Source organism: Rhea pennata, chromosome 1 (assembly GCF_028389875.1).
Source record: "Rhea pennata isolate bPtePen1 chromosome 1, bPtePen1.pri, whole genome shotgun sequence".
In the NCBI taxonomy this organism is placed as follows: domain Eukaryota; kingdom Metazoa; phylum Chordata; class Aves; order Rheiformes; family Rheidae; genus Rhea; species Rhea pennata.
In genome coordinates, this window is record NC_084663.1 from 134394460 (window position 1) to 134415119 (window position 20660).

The 20660-nt window shown below is 44.8% G+C and overlaps 1 protein-coding gene across 2 annotated transcripts in view; it reads right to left on the bottom strand.

Moving 5' to 3' along the window:
• NHS (NHS actin remodeling regulator) overlaps positions 1 to 20660 on the bottom strand; it is a 259543-nt gene that overhangs the window by 12338 nt on the left and 226545 nt on the right. For both annotated transcript variants that reach the window (XM_062600848.1, XM_062600858.1), the window contains exons 2-4: positions 12553 to 12705; positions 9455 to 9588; positions 609 to 671 (exon numbers count right to left, since the gene is read on the bottom strand). In XM_062600848.1, the coding sequence (XP_062456832.1) occupies positions 609 to 671; positions 9455 to 9588; positions 12553 to 12705 (350 nt within the window). The remainder of the gene's footprint in view (positions 1 to 608; positions 672 to 9454; positions 9589 to 12552; positions 12706 to 20660) is intronic.

A 20660-nucleotide genomic window follows, 5' to 3' on the forward strand; every position in this document is an offset into this window, starting at 1 on the left:
CACACGCACAAGGAGAGCAGGCGTTTGCTGCCGACTTCCCCCCGGAATTGCAATGGGCGGCCGGACAAAGCGGCCGTGGCGACGGCGACCTGCCTGCCGGCTCTGCCCGCCGCAGCTCCTCTCCAGCCGACCACGGGCGTTAGCAACTCGCCAGGGAATAAAGCCAGGCTTTTGCACCAGCATCTGCTGAACCATTTCTTACGGTTTAGGAAAAAAACAAACAACCACCACCACCACCAACAACAAAAAAAACAGAAAGCCAGAAAAAAAGCAATTTTTTTCTGGCAAAGATGTTGCAAGAAAAGGAAATGCAATTGCTAACGCTACAGAGTCTGCCCTGGTTCAGGCCTTTACAAAGAGGCAATAGGAGGAGGTGGTCTCATGGCCATGAACTCCTGAAACTGATCCAAGATGAAGAATGAAAGAAGGAGGGGAAAAAAAAAAGAGTCATCATTGTGCCTTATTGACACAAGAGAACAGAAAAGGTGTCTTTTAACATGGCACAGGAAAGTTAGCAAGTGAAAAGCAAGCGAGAGGAAGGGTTAGGATCTGGAAGGGAGAAGAGTGAGACAGGGCTATTAATTGAAGGATGCTTGTTTTTCCAGTACCTTTCTACTCCATGGGGTCATGTGGCAACACTCAATTGGGGAGGGCGAGCGGGTGCTGTTAAACTATAAATGTGAAATGTAAAACAGAAAAATAAAATAAAATTAAAAACATACACAAAACGTTGCTGGTCAAAGCACATCATTTTCATCTAGACAAACTAGCATCAGAGGCAAAACAAGCTGAGATTTTCACCTGTATTCCCAACTGATCATTGTGTTCCCCAGAACAGACTTCTCCTCCACAAATGCAGCCCCACCTCATGCAACTGTGCCTATGGAGATGTCTGGACCCACGTGAAGTCTGTGCTGATCTTGCTTACTCAGATTAGACAGAACTGCTGTGAAATTGGTTCGACCTCCTTGTATGGATATGCTTAAGTGGTCCTAAAAATGTCTTGCACTGATTTGGGGGAACCTGAACTGCATGTGGACCGAGGCCAAATCAGTACAAGGCCCTTATCTAATTGCATTATCAAAGATCTGTTTTATAATGTAAGGAAATCTGTTGCGTGATCCATTTAAGCAATGGATGTAAATAAGGCTAGTCCTGAGGATGTCTTAAGTCTCACTGACTCCCTGGAGCTGTGAAGTCCTTTTTTGTTGGAACTCTATTTTGTAGGTTGTCCTGCCTTCAAAACCTATGGGCAAAGAACGACTTCTTTTGAAACTAAATATAAAAGATAAAGAAAACATGACTGTTGATAGCACCGAAATGCGGTAGCAAGTGTTCCTGGCAAGGTGCTGGGAGGGCATCTGTGTCTCCCCTAGCTAGTTAGCAGACCTGCCAAATGATCCTTTGGTCATTTTCCTGCTAATCATCATCGACACCACTCTGATGGATACACCACAGATCTCAGTTTGAATGACTTTGCATTATATGGTCCCCTTCTCTCTCTCTCTCTCTCTCTCTCTCTCTCTCTCAAAAAAAAAAAAAAAAAAAAGAAAAAAAAAAAACACAAAAAAAACCAAAAGGCAAGCTGTGCTAAGACTCCGAAGACCTAATTCTTAGTCTCTTCCTGCTGTATTTTGAGACACACACAATACTTCCAGCTTTTCTCTGGTTCCATGTACAGGATGAAAACCAAGTGAAGTCTCCAAATGAGCTGTCCATAAGCCTTTCAGGAGAGTAGAGGGAGAAAACAAAAAGGGATTGCTCCCCCAAAACACTTCTAGCAGGCCAGACAGGTTACTGCAGAACCAATTCTAAGCTGGGACAATGTCCTCATCATGGGACAAACACTTCCATTAGTGCAACAACAGGTGTAGAGATAATAAATACCTCAACAATTTAAGCCTACTCTTCAGATCCACAAGGATGACTTCACCTTTCATCTTCTGGTCCAGTTTTCAGTAACCTGCTCTGAGCAGATATACCACAGTTAAAAGCATGAGTTTTTGAACTGAAATTCAGCTTCCTCTGGAAGATGTCAGAGCATCTCTGCAAAGAGTTGATCCTGGTAGAGACAGATGGTGCTGAGGTGACAGAGTTCAGGATACAAAAAATCTTCTACATCTTTCAAGCATTACACAGAGGACCACGGTGGTACTGGTCAGTGCACAAGAAGGAGGTGAGAAGGGACCTCCCGCTCCAAGCTCTGAGCACAGGTAGATGCATGAGACACCCACAGGCAAATCTGCCCTGGACAAACTGTGGGGAACTTGGCTTTGGCCGCAAGGAGACTAGCAGAGCTACAGCTGATACAAAAGCTGAATGTTTGTACTGTTGGTGCAGGGTTATTGTATCTGCCCCAGAGCACCACTCTGCCTTTCTTACTCTTCTGAGAAGGCATACATGGACCCAAAGAGATGAATTGATGTGCCAAACTCTCACGTCTCTATATAAGCACAGTAAGACAAACTTCTGGGACGGGAGTCGCACCTGTTTCTCAATATAAACAGCAATAAAAACTAGGAAAATCAAGGGCTGATGAGTGTCCTTTCTTTGCTCTGCCACAGGGACAGAGAATGGTAGAGAAGTATTAAGAAGAGGTTGGACAAAAATGGAGGCAGGTCCCAAATGTAGGTTATAAGTAAAATTTCCCCTCGTCCTGCCATAGCAGCACTCCTGAAAATGCCTGTGCCATCACTATGGCACCAAGGGGTCCCTGAGGTCTCCTACTGCCTCCTCCTACATGGTGCCCAACACAGTGGCAGCTGAGTCCCTTTTGATTATAGCAGTAACACTACTGCTTCAACATCATTGAAACAGCTCCTAGCTGGGAAAGGGAGAGATCTGCTTTTCTTTAAATGTTCTCATTTAACTCAGAAGACCAGAATATCTCTAAATGTCTTGAGTAAACACATAATTAAGCAAGAAATTATTATTATATACCCAAGGCTGTTCTGGTCTGATGGGCAAATCTGCAGTTAGACAATTTTCAAAGTGAATTTCTTTTATGTGCCTGTACTTGGCAAACAGTAACGGTGATAATCAATCTGTTAAATACAAAATCAGAATACTTTAAAGAGGCATTTTCTTAATGGGCTAGAACTGCTTTGAAACCAAACTGGTGTATAATTGCTTGAATAGGGATTTATTCTGCAGTCACTGACAAATGAGAGCATCTTTATTTGTCTAAGCTATCCCATCAGCTTCAGTTGCAGAGGTGTCATTGGAAATGCTCTTGAATCTTTGCTTTGCAGTAAAGATCTCAGTTACATATGCACATGATCTGATTTCTCTGTGCTCTGAATCTCTTCAGTGGTAAAGCCTTTCGTTTCTGTGCACTGCAACAAAAAAGTCAGATGTCTAAGTCTGAGCTACTCAGTTAGGCTCCCTCTACACAGAAACAGCAAGAGACATTGCCGCTGAGCAATTCAGCTCCCCTTCCTTCCGCAGCTAGCTTGGGGTGAGATGAATCACTTCTGAATACTCTCCCCAGTGGTTTCAAGAGGAGCCTGGGGTTACTTGCAGATACACAGGACACATGAATCACCCTTTAGCTAATGAAAGTCTTAAACCTCATCAGTGCAGCAACAAAGAAACAATTTTGCAGGCACAAACTTGCCAGCCTGGCAATTTATAGGCCAACCACATTTATTGTCCCAGGGCTGAGATCAGAGGAAATGAACACCCCAAAGCTCTGAGATGCTGCTGTTCGGGATCTTACGAGTTATAAAGGAAGGCTTGTGCAAGAAGCATCCTTTGAGTTAGATCATGTACCTAGCCTGCCTTATTTTTACTGAAAGTGTTACAGGAAATACTGTGAGCATAGAACATACTGAACACAGTATAAAGGTGAAGAGAAAAACATAAAACCAAGAATTAAGTAATAATTTTTCTTCAGGTAATTAAAGAGGTTTTCAGAAACCCAGAGCGCTTTTAAGAGCTCTAAGCACTTATCTTCACAGAAAATAATGCTTTATATAAGCATTTATCTTCAACATGTTCATCTGATTCAGACCTGGCGGAGTTGATTCCTTCCCTGTCCTCCTCAGCATTAGCTTAAAACCTGGGCTGACCATGCATGCAGCACGTTATCTCACAGGAAATCTTGGTGGCAGGCCCTGCAGCACCAGGTTAAGCTGGAGGAGCCAACAAAGCCTTGATGAAGGGAGGTGCTGGCTAATAACGCATCTCTCTTCTTTAGAGGGTTTGTGTGGGTTTCTTTTACTCATCTAAAAAGTTACCTCTAAGAGAAGGACATGTGGGATCAATATTATTTATGACTCCAGGCTCCTGCAGCAGTGGGCGGAGAGAATCTCCTTCCTAGGATGACCTTAGGAGTAAAGTGGGTGTTATTCACCCTGAGCACAGCATTAGCATATAGCTTAAGCATCAGTAAGCTTCACAAATAGCCTATTTCTAGCAGTGAAGAGAACACCTGCGGGAGGCTTTCACCCAGATTGAATGCAGAAATAGTAGGTCCTCCTTAGCAGTACAACCCAACTTTACATTTGGAAACAGTCATCTGTATATTGGAAAGGTAATATGCAGAATAAATGCGAACTAGTGTTTGATCCCAGGATTGCCCCAGTCTAATCCTGACTCCTTCTGGGGCCTGGGGTGAGATCTCCCTGTCTCAGTTTCTCTACGTGTAAAATGGAGAGCCTGCTACTTTATTAACTCGCAGGAGTCAGGAAAAAGGCATTGACTGAAATGTGAGGAAAATTAAAGGTCTGCTAAAAGAGAAAGAAATACTAGCAAAAGGTGAGCAGCTTTCCAGTGTTTTCAGGGCACACTTGACTATAGTTAGGCATTAACATTCATGCCTGTACAGCATCTTTCTTATGCAGTCAACTAACACTGGAAGCGAAAACACCAGGAATGCTTCTGACTCTGCTATTTCTGCTGCAAAACACATTCCTGCTTGCCTGCCTACTCTCAACATTTATATTTCCATATGCTTCACTCTCTTCAAGTTTGTGTTTTATGTGCTTGTGGGTGTTTTATTTTGGAGCATCACAAATGCGATCTGTTAAAAGTCCTGACAATCCTTTAATGATTAATGTGCTGCTCCAACGTTTTGATGAGGTGAAGATAAAAATAGGACTTGTTTTCTGACAGAAGTCAGACCATGACAATCTAGCAGCTGAAGCCACAAAATAAAAATCCTATAATACAAGATAGTAGGAATTACACTTATTGCGCACATGGTACTATGCAAGTTCTTTCTGATAAACTACATCAGATAGCTTTTATTTTTAAAGAACAACAGGCAGGATTTGCACACAGGAAATGCATAGCCCAAATAATACCTGGCCCTTAACTCCGTCCTTCTTTGCTGAGGTCGGGTATGGCTTCAACACCAAATTGTGGGAAAGTTAGTATGTGCAAATGCCTTTCCCTTTGCTGGGCAAAGCACTCGAAGACAGACCACAGGGAATATTTCTGAAACGGCAGGGAGATGGGACAACTAACCTGATGGGTTCTTTCCTTTTCACGTTTCCTCTAGTTAGGCCTCAGGGAGAGGCAAAACCTGCCTGGAAAACGGAAGCCTCCTGCTACTTCGCCCTTAAATCCCAGCCTGGATTCTAGTTATAAAGAAACCAATACTGAACTTTGTGCAATTGTGAATGGGAGTTTCCAAGCATTATAAGTGCCTTGCTTCGTCTCCCAGATTTTACGACAACAGCCCTGCCAGGAGCTTTGGGAGAAAGTGTGTTCTCATGACATTTCATTTCTGAAGCTGAGCATTAGGCTTTTGGAGTTTCACTGGATGGACCTGGGAAAACCAGGGAAAGGAGAAATGTGAAGAATATGAAACAGAAGTCTGAACTGCAGTTAGAATGACACAGCATCTTCATACTCAATGACTGGCCTCAGCAGTATTACAAGCAAGGTTGTCATGGGAACATATGTAAGGAATATTTCTCTTATTTTCACAAGTCTGCACCTTCCTCAGATTATGCTTTGTTTTCTTCATTGGCAAAAGTGGCTGAATGAATGATGCTTATAAATCTGTTCAGTTGTATATGTCTTCTGTGTGCAGAGAGACTAAGTGGGCTGAAGCTTTTCAGCTTAGAAAATGAATGAGTGGGATGGCTAAGAAAGTAAAATCATGCCTGCAAAAATAGGTATGGGGAAAGTGAATGAGGAAACATTATTCACAATTTCTCACAGCCTAAGAACTAGAAAGCATCCAATGAAATTATAAGGCATCAGGTTTAAAACAAACAAAAAATACATTTTCATTCAGATTGCTGAAGTCACCGGCACAGGACGCTGTTGAGGCTAAAGGTCTAAATTTGCTGGAAAAAAGGAGTAGAAGAATTAAGGATAGATTGGTTTCTCTGTGGCTATGTATCTGATTTCTGGCTCAGAAGCTCTGTAATCAACTACTGAACTAAAGTGGAAGGATAAATCATGGGAAGGTTCACTCCGTAATGCCCCTGTTTCCTGAAGGATCCTTTGCTGGCCTCTGGGCTAAATGGACGTTTCATCAGACAAAGCAGAGGAGTTCCTATAACAAGTGTAGACTGTGAAGTTAGCTCCAAACGTTTCTTGTCTGGGATACAAAAGATCCCATGACATGCAGTAGTTTGCAGTAGCAGTTCTCTGCTTCTTCTCCATGACAAAGTGATCTTGTGATAGAACAGTCCAAAATGGTCATCTTGAACCACTTACGCTGCTATTAGTCATTTTGGATTATGATTTCATTTAGTCTTTCCTGGAAATTGTAGTGCTTTGGCATCTTCCTCTCTGTACAAAGTCATGCTTAAAAGTGAATCTTATCTGTTATGGTGGAATTTCTCTTACTATAAAAAGGCAGGATCTTTGGAAAGGCTCCTGAGAGCCACCTAACTGTAGCAAAAAAAAAATCCAGCCTGGAAGCCTGTGCTGGGCCAGACACAAGTGACCTGGTTTTCAGTAGCTCTCAGTTCTCACAGTTCTCACAGAGGTAGTTTGAAGTTTTCTCAAAATCAAGCCACTTCTTTCAATGCCTTAATGTATGTTCAAATTTGGGTGGCCAGTTTAGAAAACACAAATGCCAGAACTTTTAAAAATTTCCTAGCTGGGAAAGTTGATTACTTTCCCAATTTATAAGACATACCAAAAGTGACTTTCATTGTTGGTCAGTATTTCTTTTGCCAGCACCTTTCCAATGCATCAGGAAAAGGGGAATACAGAAGAGACTGCTCTTCCACGAATATAAATTCTTGTGGGCTTTAACATCTTCAGTTCATTGACAAATAGACAATGCAATCAACTGGCATCAGATATCAAACAACCCCTGAAGGTTATGTACCTCTTCAGATGTCAAAAATCTTATGCTGAAAAGGGCAAGCTAGCTGCTATCAGCAGCTTCAACTTTCTCTTGTAATAATATCATTAACTCATAAAGACTGGCACAATATCAACCAGGTATTAATGGCTGCCACATCCTTCAAAAATCTCTGATTAACCCTTCACCAGACAGAGCATTCATGTGCAGTTTCATGCATGAATTCATGCAGTTTCATCTTGCCTTATTTTCCCTTTAGACATTAGCCCCATGAAAAAGGGGTTCTCGAAAAAAGCAGGTCAAGGCACTTTGGAGTACTCTAGCCTTGAAGTAGTTGTAATTCCTGAAGAAGAACATCGTCAGATGGCTTGAAATCAATAGAACTGCAACCTCCAAGTAACTCTCATTTGCTCCTCTTTAGGGGAACACTGAACCTGGTCAGCTTCCAAAGAAAGTGGGCACAAAGCTTAATATTTTCTCTCTTGAAAAGAAAAAGGTGGACTTGCTGGTAAAGCAGACAAGTCTGTATCCAGCATGACTTAATTTTGCCAACTGATAAAGGACTCAGAGGGTTGCTCACTATTATTATTTTGCGTTGCAGATGGAAGTCATGTTGAAAATGCATTGGTTGTTTTCCAAACACAGCAAAGAGTCAGGCCTTTCACCACTAAGTACGCAATTTCAAAAGACATGCCTAGCTCCCACCTGACACTAACAGAGAGCACTGTATGTTCCATATATTGTCCAAACTATCACTTGTCACCTGTTCTGGTGCATAACCTAGGGTCATCTCTCCCTTACCTCTCAATGACCTTACAACAGCACTATCTTCAATAATGTGTTATAAAAGAAAGGAAGCCTGTTTCTCCTTTTTGTCTTCCTACTCTTTTCTATGCTGTCTCTTAATCCCAGAACACTTTTTTGTTCAATTGGTTCACAAAGCCTAAAAATCTAATCAGTTTAAAGCGCACAAGTGATACTTTCCGTGAAATTATCCAGGTAAGTGGCCAGAAAAACAGAACAGTCAAACTAATCCAAACCTTATCAAGAACTTCATGTTTTCCAAGGAGAAGCCAAACTCCTTACATGGACTAGCTGAAGGTTTAGTCTCTGGACAGATGCTTTATACTGTGACTCCTTTACTATTACAGCATTTCTATATCATTAATATAATGGATTAGGATGAATGTATTTGAATTTTTAAGCTAAATGGGTGACTATTCAGTAGCTACACATTGGTAAATCACCCATGGCTGTAGTAATTATGTAGATTTGAACCTGCACATGGAAGGATAGATCTATCCTTATGCTGAGGGCTGCCATAAGCATATGCATCACTTACTTAAGTCAAATTCAGGTCTGACCTGTGGAGTTTAAATGAGATTTAAGGAACGCAATGGATCTTAGCACAGGGGAGAATTTAGCTACAGAGAAGCTTTTATAATTCAAACACCCAGATCCATACAGGACCAAAGTCCTACTGAAACCAGTGGGAATCAGGGACACAATTAGAGTTAAATTTTGGATCTGAGTGTATTTCCTTTACTAGCGGTAAATATCACTCTGTCAACACTAACTTGATTCAAATTGGTGCAGCAGTGGCAAGTCAGCACAGACATACAGGATCAGGTCTTCAATTGGAGTTTCCACTTGGCTGGTGTAAAGATATTGGTGAGAAATGTAGAATCTGAAGAAGTTGCATGGAAGTGGACACTACAGAATCAGACTATTACCCCTATGTGGAAACAGTGGATCCTCATGGCTGGAGGAATGCTGCAGAGTCCATCTGCAGCCAGAGGAGCCTCAAGCCATTAGTCAAAGCCCTTGAATTCTTGGCCCTTAGCAATGATAATTCCAGGGTTGAAATTACAGCATTCCTTCCTGGATGTACTGCCTGAAGCAGGAGTGAAGAATGCAAAGGACTATGACTGGCGTACGAATGACTGAGTGTGACTGTCTGCTGGCCACACATGAAAAATGAGAGCCTTCTTAGTGGAAACCCACCCTGGAGCTTGCTGCTGGAAACTGTCACCTGAGTAACTTTACTAATCAGTCAGTCATGTACATCAACTTCGTTGAACCTGCAAGCATTCGCTGGGATACTGTGAACCACTGTCAGACAGGTTCCATAATTAATAATGTGTTCATATGTGAGAGCTGTAGTGCACAGGAAAGACTTACTGGTAGCAGGTGCCGGTCCTTTACCGCTTGCCTCTTTTGACTGCAGATTGCAGGGAAGGGAGGAAAGGGGGGGGCCACCACAGAGATGGAGCCTTGGACTTTTTGCTCTCTGTTATCACCTCGATTTCGATGCTCTGTTTTGGAGAAGAAGAAATAAGCCATGAGTCTTTCAGAGTACTGAAAACATGTACATGTCTTTACTAGCAATGAAATTGGGACGTGAATAGGACACAGAATCCAGTGATGAAGTTCCTCTTCTTCACTGAAATTACTTATTATCGTTGTTGTAGTTGAAGGGGGTAAGCAATTTCCTGGGCTCCCAGGCCCCTGGAAATGCAATGTTTATAGAATACACTGCTACACTGCAGTGCGCATATTGAAGCTGAATTCTCCCCAAATGGGACTTTACCCTTCATTTCTAGTGTCTAACTTCTAAGTGCTTAGGACCCGAGATCTGATTTCCAACGGAAACATGTAGTTCATGTTGCCTTGGAATTTGGAGATGTACATTAAGATCTGCACTTAATAACAATAAACAGTATAAAATATACCCCTCTGAGGGGAGAGAAGGAAATACAGTTCCAGGTAGGATTTCCTTGCTCGGCTGCCCAGCCACACCAGGTCCTTCATGCTAGCTTGACATCTTGAAGGTTGCTGCTGTGGCAGCTCCTTGTCCAGAACTACTTCTGGTTAAATAGATAAACAGATAATGAAATTCTGGTAGAATAAATAGATAAGACACAATAAACATGTATACGGCAAATTTCAGAACATAATTTCTCTCCAAAATATGTAATCATTTAGAAAATAAAAAAAGCAACACATGACAGACTGCCTGCTGAATCTGCCTTGGTGCCAGTAAATATGGAGGAGGGGAAGTTGCCAAAACTGTGATTTGTTACTTCAAAATGATTAGGCATTTACTGTCAGCGGCCTTCCCGAGTCAGTGTCAGGATTTCTTCTGCCCACAAGATGGCAGACGCAGATCAGTCTGCTGCGGGGACAATTGCAAAGCCGACCTGCTAGGAACAGAAAAGCCAAATTCTGTTCTAATTTTAACACCGCCATTCCTCTTTATGGCTCTTTGCAGGGCTATGAAGACATACTGCACCTAGAGTGTGTTTCTGAGTTAAAATCTGCAGACAGGTTCAAATGTGGCAATTAATTGGAACGTTTTATCCAGCTAACAGATGCTGCACAGATCCAAGCAATCGATTATTATTATAACCTAGTAATAGTAATAAATGAGCAAGAAAATGATAGCTGTTGATGCAAAACACCTCCAACGTAGGAGGCTGCTGCTGAACATTTTAAAGGTGACCAGCATGGATTTTCGCCTTCTTTATTACAGAGAAGAAAGAAAGGATTGTTTCCTTGCTTTTACTTACTTCCTTTAAAAAAATGTCTCCCCGTTAGGTTGCCAGTGAAAGCTAACCTTTCCCCATCTTCAGCCTTCCCTGTAGCATGCTGTTCGAGGATCATCCAGACATTTTCATCTACTAAATTCTCTCTATGGCAGGGATCCAGGAGACCTTGTTTGCTCTCACTCTCTCCTTGTATCATGTTGTAATTTTTGAGGCCACAGGTCCCAAGTTTGTTACACAGTAGTAGGAGGTGTTCCCTAATCTGGAGAGAGGATAGCTGCTAAATCAAGCTACCTGGGGTATCACATCTGGCTTTCAGCTGCCACCCTTGAAGGACGCAAGTCTCCTCCAGGACCTGTATGATGCTTGTAAACCCCATGCAGACATCTCAGTTTCTGTGGAGCCTCTCTAATGCCACTGGGCTCCTTCCAGTTTTAACCCTTGGGAAGTAAAGCCCTAACTGTCCTGGAACTGAGGCATCATTTAATATCTGTTTAACACAGGAAGACAAGATGTCCCTGTCAAAACATGCAGTGCCTCGATCCTCTTGGGGTAGGTGTGTGAATTCACTCACATATACTATTCAGACATATCCAACAAGGTTTCCAGAAGAGCTCTGGAAAGCCAGAGTTAACTCAGTATTTCTACAGATTTTTATTTAGTTTGTTCATAGAATCATAGAATCAGTAAGGTTGGAAGCGACCTCTGGAGATCATCTAGTCCAACCTCCCTGCTCAGCAGGGTCACCTAGAACATGTTAGACAGGGTTGCATCCAGGCGGGCCTTGAAGATCTCCAGAGAAGGAGACTCCACAACCTCTCTGGGCAATCTGTGTAGGGCTCTGTCACTCCCACAGTGAAGAAATTCCCCCTCACGGTCAGGCGGAACTTCCTGTGCTTCAATTTCTGCTCATTGCCTCTTGTCCTGTCACACAGGACAACTGAAAAGAGTTTGTCCCCATCCCCTTGACACCCTCCCTTTAGGTACTTGTACACATTGATCAGATTCCCCCTCAGGCTTCTCTTCCCCAGGCTGAAGAGGCCCAGCCCCCTGATCATCTTTGTAGCCCTACCCTAGACTCTCTCCAGTAGCTCCACGTCTCTCTTGTACTGGGGAGCCCAGCACTGGACGCAGAACTCGAGATGAGGCCTCCCCAGGACTGAGTAGAGGGGCAGGATCACCTCCTTTTACCTGCTGGCAACACTCTTCCTAACGCACCCCAGGATACCACCGGCCTTCTTGGCCACAAGGGCACATTGCTGGCTCATGGTCAACTTGTCATCCACCAGCACTCCCAGGTCCTTCTCTGCAGAGCTGCTCTCCAGCAGGTCAGCCCCCAGCTTGTACTGGTGCCTGGGGTTATTTTTCCCTAGGTGCAGGACTCTGCCCTTGCCCTTGCTGAACCTCACGAGGTTCCTCTCCGCCCAACTCTCCAGCCTGTCCAGGACTCTCTGAATGGCAGCACAACAGTAGAATATAAAATGGAGAAGTAAAAAATCCTTTTTGGTTCTACTCTAGCAATCGTAAATGAGCTAAAGAGGGCACGAGCCTTTTGTACTACCAGAATTTCTTCTTTCCTCAACTCCATTTGCTAGACTGAGTGCCTAAGTGCCTGCAGAGATCAGCGCCCACCGCCCTACCCGTGTGCCTCGCACCCCTCCGTTGCTGTCAGGGGAGCGCAGCGAGGCCTCACGTTAGCGTGGCGGCCGAGCCCAAGCGTGCGCAAGCACCCACCTCTGCGCAAGGCTCGCAGGTTCTGCTTGGCGTGGTGGTGTAGCTCCTCCACACACGGCGGCCTCGTGGAGGGGAGGAAAATATTTCTTTGCTGATGCCAAGGTGCTCGGTAGTAGACACTCAGTTTGCTCTCTGCATCCAGGTTGGAGACAGCTGTAGAATGAAAGCAAAACCCAAGATAAGACTTTGAGCCTTTGTTTTTTTTTTTCAAAAGATAGCTATGGCAAAGGATCTCACTTGGAGCAGAAGTAACAAGAACGAGCACTGAGGATGTTATCTCTCCTGCCACCACATAGTGGTAACCATCATGCTCCTGGCATGTCTGTCCTACAGAGCACTGCAGAGCATTCAGAGAATGCTGTTTTGCCTGATCACAAATGTGAAATGTCTGTAAGGAAGGAAGGAAGTGCAATGATATTATATCAACATTAAAATGAATGGACTAAAGGATAGTAATTTTATAAATGATTAAATGGAAACACAAAGAAGCTAAGCCATGTTCGCACGGTAACATCTTGAGCCATGACAGAGAGAGGAATGGAGCCCCCAGTAGCCCAGGCTCACTACCAGTTACCCAGTCTCACCACCAATCCACTATCTCACTACATTATGCCATTATGCTGTACTTCACTAATTTATGGCATGGTTTGCTAGCTCATTGCCTTGCAGTGCATAAAGAGAGAGATTAACCAGCCATCCTGCTGAGCGACTTCAACTATAGGCTATCAAAAGGGGCTCTCTTAGGAGTCAGGGATTTTTGAGGGCGGAAACACTTCAGCTCCTCTGTAGAGAATCTTGAGAGACTTCCTGGGAAAGTTACATGGACTAAGCCCATGCAAGGAAGGAGAAAATTCCTAAGGAACTACAGGGACTCAGGGGAGATGAGTCTAATTTCATTGTATTCAGTAACTAATTTTACAAGGGAGAAAATACACAACTCCACAATCAGGAAGTCCAGCACCCTAGCATGGCGGCAGGGAGCAGACTTGTCCTGCTGGGCCCGCGGCCCAGAAGAAGCAGTGATGTACTCTGTGCGTTCCCAGCTCTAGCACTGGGCTTGTTCCTCCGACTGGAGGCTTCAGCATCAAGGGTCTCTGAGTATCTATCTCCTTTCTGGCCACTCATGTCTCTTGTAAAGCCAAGGAGTTGCTCTATTTTTTTACAGGCCAGCACAAAATGATTCAGGCAGACTCTCGCCGCCAGAAGGAAGGACAGGGGTAACTTGTAGGAGTCTCTCAGCCCAGCTGAGGAGCCAAAAAGCCAACGTATTTTGGGTCATTTTTTTTCCCCACAGGAAACACGTTCCTCTGCCTTCCACCCACTTTCCTCCAGCAGCACGGTGCCCCCGTTCTCCTTCCTCTCTCCTATCTCTGGAAGAAGACCCAGGAGGAGCTGCAAAAAGTGGAGCATGAGTGACCTCAATCTCAGCACTGCCCTGTGAAACCCTCGTTCAAGAAGGATCCAAACAGCAGTTTGTAGCTCTGCGTTACTGACTCTGCCTGTGCGCAGCCCCCTTCGCGAGCCTGTGTCTTGTCCACTTAGAGGATGAGCATTTTTGCAGCAGGGACCTCCTCTTATATTGTTTTTCGAGCTTTTGGCAAATGCAGTGCTTGGCCCCTTGCCTGGCAGAGCCCTAGGCACTGCCATGATACAATGAGAATATAAGTGCCACTGTCATAAGACACCGCTGAGCAGGAGGTGAAGTTGGAGAACCGAGAGGTTGGCAGCAGGATGGCCAAAGCAGTATATTCTCTCCAGCTATGGAATTAGTATATTTTGGGGCTCTTACGCACTCCCCAGATTTTGGCACTCTCTGCCATGCAGGGGCAGTTGCCCATTTTTGAGGGGGAGTCAAGGCAACATGTCAGAGAGCTGTTCTCTGGTGGAGCCGTTCTGCTCTTTCTGATTTTGTTGGTTTCTTTAATGCAAAACAACATTCACTCAGACTGAAGTCATACTGGTAGAAAGGCACTGGCTATGCTGCAAAGGAACTGGAAAAGTACAGCAGCAGAAGAAGAAAGAGGGAGCAGACACAAGGGGAGAAACCTAGGAACTGTGCTGCCATGTGCAGGATGCTGACAGACTTCGTAGGCTTCTTTGATGATCATCCCCCCTGCTAAGCAGGTTACCAAACATTGTGAGTGTTGGAAAATGAAAGTAGTGGTATAATATGGTGATGGATCTGCTGGAGTTCAGGCTCTAACAGCTTCAGTGTCATTGAACAAAACCCAAACTTTGAGTCCAGTAGGAAGCTTCTCTTTGTTTTTCAGTGTATTTTTGTACATGGAGTTTTACTTATATTTCATTATTTTTACAGCACTACATCCATACAACCGTTCATGTTGTCATACAGGAATGCACCAGAGTAAGAAAAAAATGATTGGCAGTGGGGGTTTCTAGGATGAACGACTGTAATGCCTAAGTGTTAATCTTGAGGATTTAACTAATTAAATTGTTAACATCATAATACATAATGTTGCCAAACTGCAAGCAGACTTTTGACGGCTTCTCTGTCTGTCACCTCTTCAGTAGCTGAATATCTCACTATCATTAGCTGATTTTATATCTCCTTTACTCCTTCAGGGTAAGGAAGCACTATTCCTATTTCACAGACACAGCACCGAGACACAGAGTAACTTGTTCAGATCCCATCTATTAGCCTGAGCCCTAGCACATTGCCTCTTTGGGAAGCTAAAGGCAGGACAGAAATTTCTTAGTGATAGTAATGATACTCCACCCATTCTTTGTATCACTGAGGATATGTGATATTCATGATCACAAATTGTACTCTGGAGGCTAATGAAATGTTAGGCACAAGCAGTTCCTTCATACTCCCAGAAAAAGACTGTCTAGACTGCAGCCCTACTAGTCTGTGATGGAGCTAAATAAGTGAGTGGAAAGTTCTACCTGCTTATGAAATGTTCAGACACATTTCATTAGAGTAGAATAGATTTCACTGCAAATTTTAATTTCTGCAAAGCTCTCTTGGCTTCGGCAGCAGTGTTTTACCAGTAAGAAGAGTAGGAGTTGGTTTAATATACTCTGTGTGAGACAAAAAAGAAACCTAGTGAACACAATTCTGCTATGCACCGGCTGTTCTAGGCACACATTGCTGTTCACAGATAAAATAGCACTAGCATGACCACTGTGCCATCTGAGAAGATGTACCCTTTAGCAGGCAAGCCTCACAGAGCTGTGTATAGTGCTGCACCAGAAGAATAATAAAGAGCAAATACATTGCTTATCTCCAAATGATACACCACTAAGAAGCTTACAGTACCTTGTGCCATGGCCCCAGCTAGTGTAGATCTCTGTATCTTCCTTTGTTTTCCTACAGTAACTCTATTTCACTCTGTCAGGGAATATGCCCCACTGACACCAAGAAAGCAGAAATATTTCAGAGTATGCACTGAACAGTCCTTTAAAATATGGAAGAGATGGAGTGGATTTTCTAGGAGGCCAGAATAGAAACTAAAAGATCTGGCAAGAAAGCTGCAAGGGGGTGAATGCTCTCCATCTGCACTGGGGGGAGAAGCTTGCATGGAGGCAGAAATGCTGGAGAGGCTAGAGGACAATGCTGGCCCAAGGACAAATAAGTGTAAGCTTGCCACAAATAAAATTAAGCTGGATACATGAAGACCATGTCCCAGCTTCAGAACAGCGAAGTTCTGGAACAACCTCTTGGAAAGGGGAAAGCCAGTGAGAAAGTCCACCAAGGAACAGCAGAGCCTGATACATTTCTGCAAGGGATCCAAAGACATGGTAGCCTGCCGTAAGAGGGACCAGCTTCTGCTGCTGTCTCTCCAGCAGTTGTTTAGCCTGTGGTCTTCCGGTTGCATCATGTCTGGCTCCAACTAAGGGTCTGGGCACAGATCTCTGGGACAACTGCTAGGAAGTGAAGCCAATGGATGCAACTGCCAGACCAGACTGCTAACTCGCAGGACCCCTGAATTTTGTCTTAATTTGTCTTACTGCTTGCTTTCATCCAGCGATTTATATTGTGGCTGTTTTCAGAGTGCCTAGTCTGAGCATGGCTGTGGCCTCTGAGCACCATCATCATATGCATAATAAATAAAGCAATATAGAAACTGTAAAGCCACACTCTTTAAATTATTAACGACCGGACATCAAAGTGAATGGGAAAAAAACCTCTACATAAACAGGAAATACTGCATTTCAGGCACCACATATAGCTTGTTATATTTTTAGTATGTGCTTTGATCAACTTAGAATATGTGAGTGAATCGTGCAAACAATCATGTTCATTTCATTCCTGAGTTAAAGTAATTGTTTTTTGCCTTGTGGGATAACAAAATGGCAAGGGACCATTTAAATGGGTTCTCCATTACATTTTGCGGTCCCGTTAATGTTGGCTGGTTTCCTGACAACCAACGTCAAACAGACATACTCTAATAGCTGTTCTCATGAGGAGGTTTTTGAAGGTTTCCCCATAGCTGTTTTATCAAAGTTGATCATATTTATCATTTGTAGGCCCTTCTCAAGGCCACGTTCACTCTTTCACTCTCCCTCGCTCCCTCCTTTAATGAAGCAAAGCAAAGAATCCTGCCGTGGCAGAGCTGGATGCGGATGCTTGAAGGTTGTGCGGCTTCAGCGCACTCAGGCGTGCTTGTTCTAATAATAACAACGCAAAGGCCAAGCAAGAAAGATTTCTGCTCTATTTATTCGATAGATACAGGGGTTTCCCCCCCTCCCACACACACAACTCCATCTGCTTCTCTAGACGCGTGCCTCTCCCCACACCTCAGCTCCTCCTGTTTCTCAGCTTTCTATGCTTTTTTCAATGCATTATTACAGCTACCATTAAGTGTCGGGGGGGGGGAGGGGAAGACCATTTCCTCCACTTCCTGGTCCAACGGGAGAGCACAATTTGGGGAGAAAAAGTGCAGAACCTGGAAGGCACTTCTGTGGAGTGAGAGGAAGGCACCTTCATGCTGAAGGACAGAAAGCCCAGAGCTGTTGTGCCCCAAACTCCTGCACAAGAGAAGCTGACCCTGCACCTGCCGAATCCTCATTAAAGCATCTGGGGTCCAAAAGACAAAAAAAGGCAATTAAAGAGGTCCAGAAGCCCGCCAATGAGCAGAGTTATTCTGACAAGAGGCTCTAACGACGCATGCCCTCCCTTCGCCTGCGGGACCTGGAGGAGCCGGAGGCAGCGACGGCTGCGCACCCTGAGCAACTGCGTCCCGGGGCACTGGGTGCCCACCAAGGCCACCGCGGGCAGAAGCAGCAAGCGAGGATCTGCTTGGGAAGCCCTTTTTCCCTGGCACTGGGCAGAGGTTGACGTGCCATTTTAGCACATGCCGTTTTTCCTTGTCATTTTGGGGTAGAAGCGGTCACGTGCCTCCCGTGCAATGCCAATTGACCCAGCTTGGCACAAATAGGCCAAGAGCAGCAGCAGCAGCAGGGTTCAGTCTGATCAAACTCTTCCGGACCTGCTGCACAGGTCAATGTGATTTACTGTCTATTACGTTTTTGTGCAAAATATTGTAAGGAAAATATTTCTGAGAAAGAGTAGTTCATCTCAAGTGCTAGATAATCTGGCAACACATCCAACTTCATCATGCATATTAGTGCATAAATGTTTCATTGAGGCAAGTGCTGAGTCTGATGTGAATTTTATTTATAGCTCTGAATGTCTCTAATGATTTCCCCCCCCTGCCACTAAGTACTTGTGTCTCAGCTGTCACATCTAGGGGGTTTAAGCCTACACTGCTGGCAAAAATCGACAGTCACTTCTCTGCTGTGCATGCCCCACATTTTGTGCAGTGCATCAGCAAGTCCTGATCTTTCAAAGCGGCTCTCTTGGTGGCTGCCGCCCATCTCCTTGTCTCACCGGCCACAGCTGGCTGCCCAGCCTGGCCAGTGCTGGACACAGACCAGGAGGGCCCGGAGCCGCTGGAGCTGCGACACTCGTTCTGTTTTCTAGAGTTCGGCTTGCTCCCCACCATGCACGCACCTCAACATCTGCCCCACACTCAGCCGATTTTCCAACTGCAAAGCCCATCGACTGGGACCGCAAACAGCTGTTTGGATCGGCCGCCTTCCCACCCCATCTTCATCAGGGGTGCAAAAATACCTGTGCAAAGGGAGTGTGTGGGCATGGCTGCTCGGGGAGGAGTCGGTCGCTGTGAATGAGGCTACTCGCTCTTCAGCGTTTCGATGATCCAGCCGAGCAACGGCGCCCTACCATGCCTTCAGCCACGTGCGGTGCGCTCAACTTTCCTCGCACCTCCAGGGATAAAAAATGCCACGTGACTGGAGCCAGAAAGTCTGAAATGCCCTGACGGCTTGAGGAACCCCGTTGGTCTCAGGAGGCATGAGATGCTGTGCTCTACCCCCATGCCAAGCTAGCAGCCGAAGGGCGGCTACAACTCCCGTCCTTGTCACAGCAAGCGCAACCCTGGCAGGGGAAGCTTTGTTCCCAAAGTCCCTGGGTCATGAGGGACATCAGATGACCATCTCAGTGAGGTCTCCATCAAGGATGTTCGCCTGAGACCTGCGTGGGGGCTGGGGCAGGCGCCAGCCTGGGAAAAGGAGGCTCCCAGGGACCAGCCCCGGTGCCCTGGCCCCTGGGGGCTGTGGCACCCTGCTCTTGTTCTCCCGTGGGCGTGCTTGTGCTCCCAAAGACGAGCAATAGCAGAGGCAGGTCATTCCTAGAGTCTTGGCAGGGCTTTACAAACTTGCCTCTCACAGGACACAAGAGATACATGAATCAGTGAAATAAAAAGCCACATGCTGAAACCCGGTCTCGTTTGCCTCACCCCTCCTGTGCGTTCGGGGGAATTTGCTCAGTTCCCAAGTCCTTCCGCATGTCTTTTGTTTCTTCTTTCCCACCTTTGACGTTCTGCTAAGTGAGGGCCCTACTTGGCGTGGACATTTTCCTTTTAATCCTTGCAGTGCCACTGTCACAGGATGGTAGGTGACTAATACCCCACTAAAGGTGCTCCAGTGCTCAATTACTTCTCTCTACCAGTCCAGACTAGAAAACTTGCTTTGTAACAGCTTTGCCCGTACTTATTTTTGCCGTTACGAGGGCAGAAGGATGGAGGTGCAGAGCAGACTCCAGCAGTCCAGGCCCCGGAACACCAGTTTGGGCGACTGGTCTGAACCTGAAGCTTGGATGCCCACATCTGCAATGCCATTGGCACTCACACATGCAAAGAAAGCCCAGCACTGATGTGCCTGCACAGGCAGCAACTGCCTTCCAGAAAGAAAGGAGGAGGGACATGACAAAACAAGTTAAGTCTTTAGCTCTATGCGGATAACAACATTAGCACAATTATTATTCTGTTCCGCACCCACGGACGGACAATTTAGCAAATTGTTCAAACTCGAGCAAAAAGGCGGAAACCTAACTGACAGCAGAAACCGTACCTCCGGAGTCCATAATCACGAGACCACGATCTCTTAAGCTCTTTGTATTGTTCTTTTTCTTCCCAGTAGTTACACTTTTCATGTAGCAACCATAGTTTCTTAGAGCGTCTCCATGACATTTTGCTACCTCAAATTATGCCACAAATATATGGAAATAACAGCTATTTAGGAGAAAAATAGACAAGTGGACAAACCCCCACCCATATTCAGTGTTCAATCACCTGGAAAGATTAAAATATTGGAAAGTATGTGATTTCACTGTCATTTTCACATGCAGATCCTTCAATTCTGCATCTACCTGGTATTCAGTTAACTGGCACAACAACAGCCATAATTCAAGAGGGTTAGGAAGTGTGCAATTCTTATATATGTAAGAAGATTATGCTGTTAAGCAATATGCACTTATGTGAAGAGTACCACATGCTAATCCCCTTCTTGGCTTTGCTGCTTTCAATCACCATTGGCAGCGTTTGAACATATTTTTAACTGCTTTCCCTAGCTGTCAAGCAAGTTACAGTGGCCAGAATGGGACTTGTTACTTCAAAGTGTTTCAAAGCTGTCACTGAGGGACAGACAATAACCTCTCAGAAGTACACAGGATTTTATATGTTTAAGCCTTCTTTCCTGCAAAGTTCCTCTAGCCAGCGATTTTGGCCTCTCCTTTTATTCCTGCTCCCCAGCCTGTGTTTTACATGGCCTCCAAGAGCAGCTGG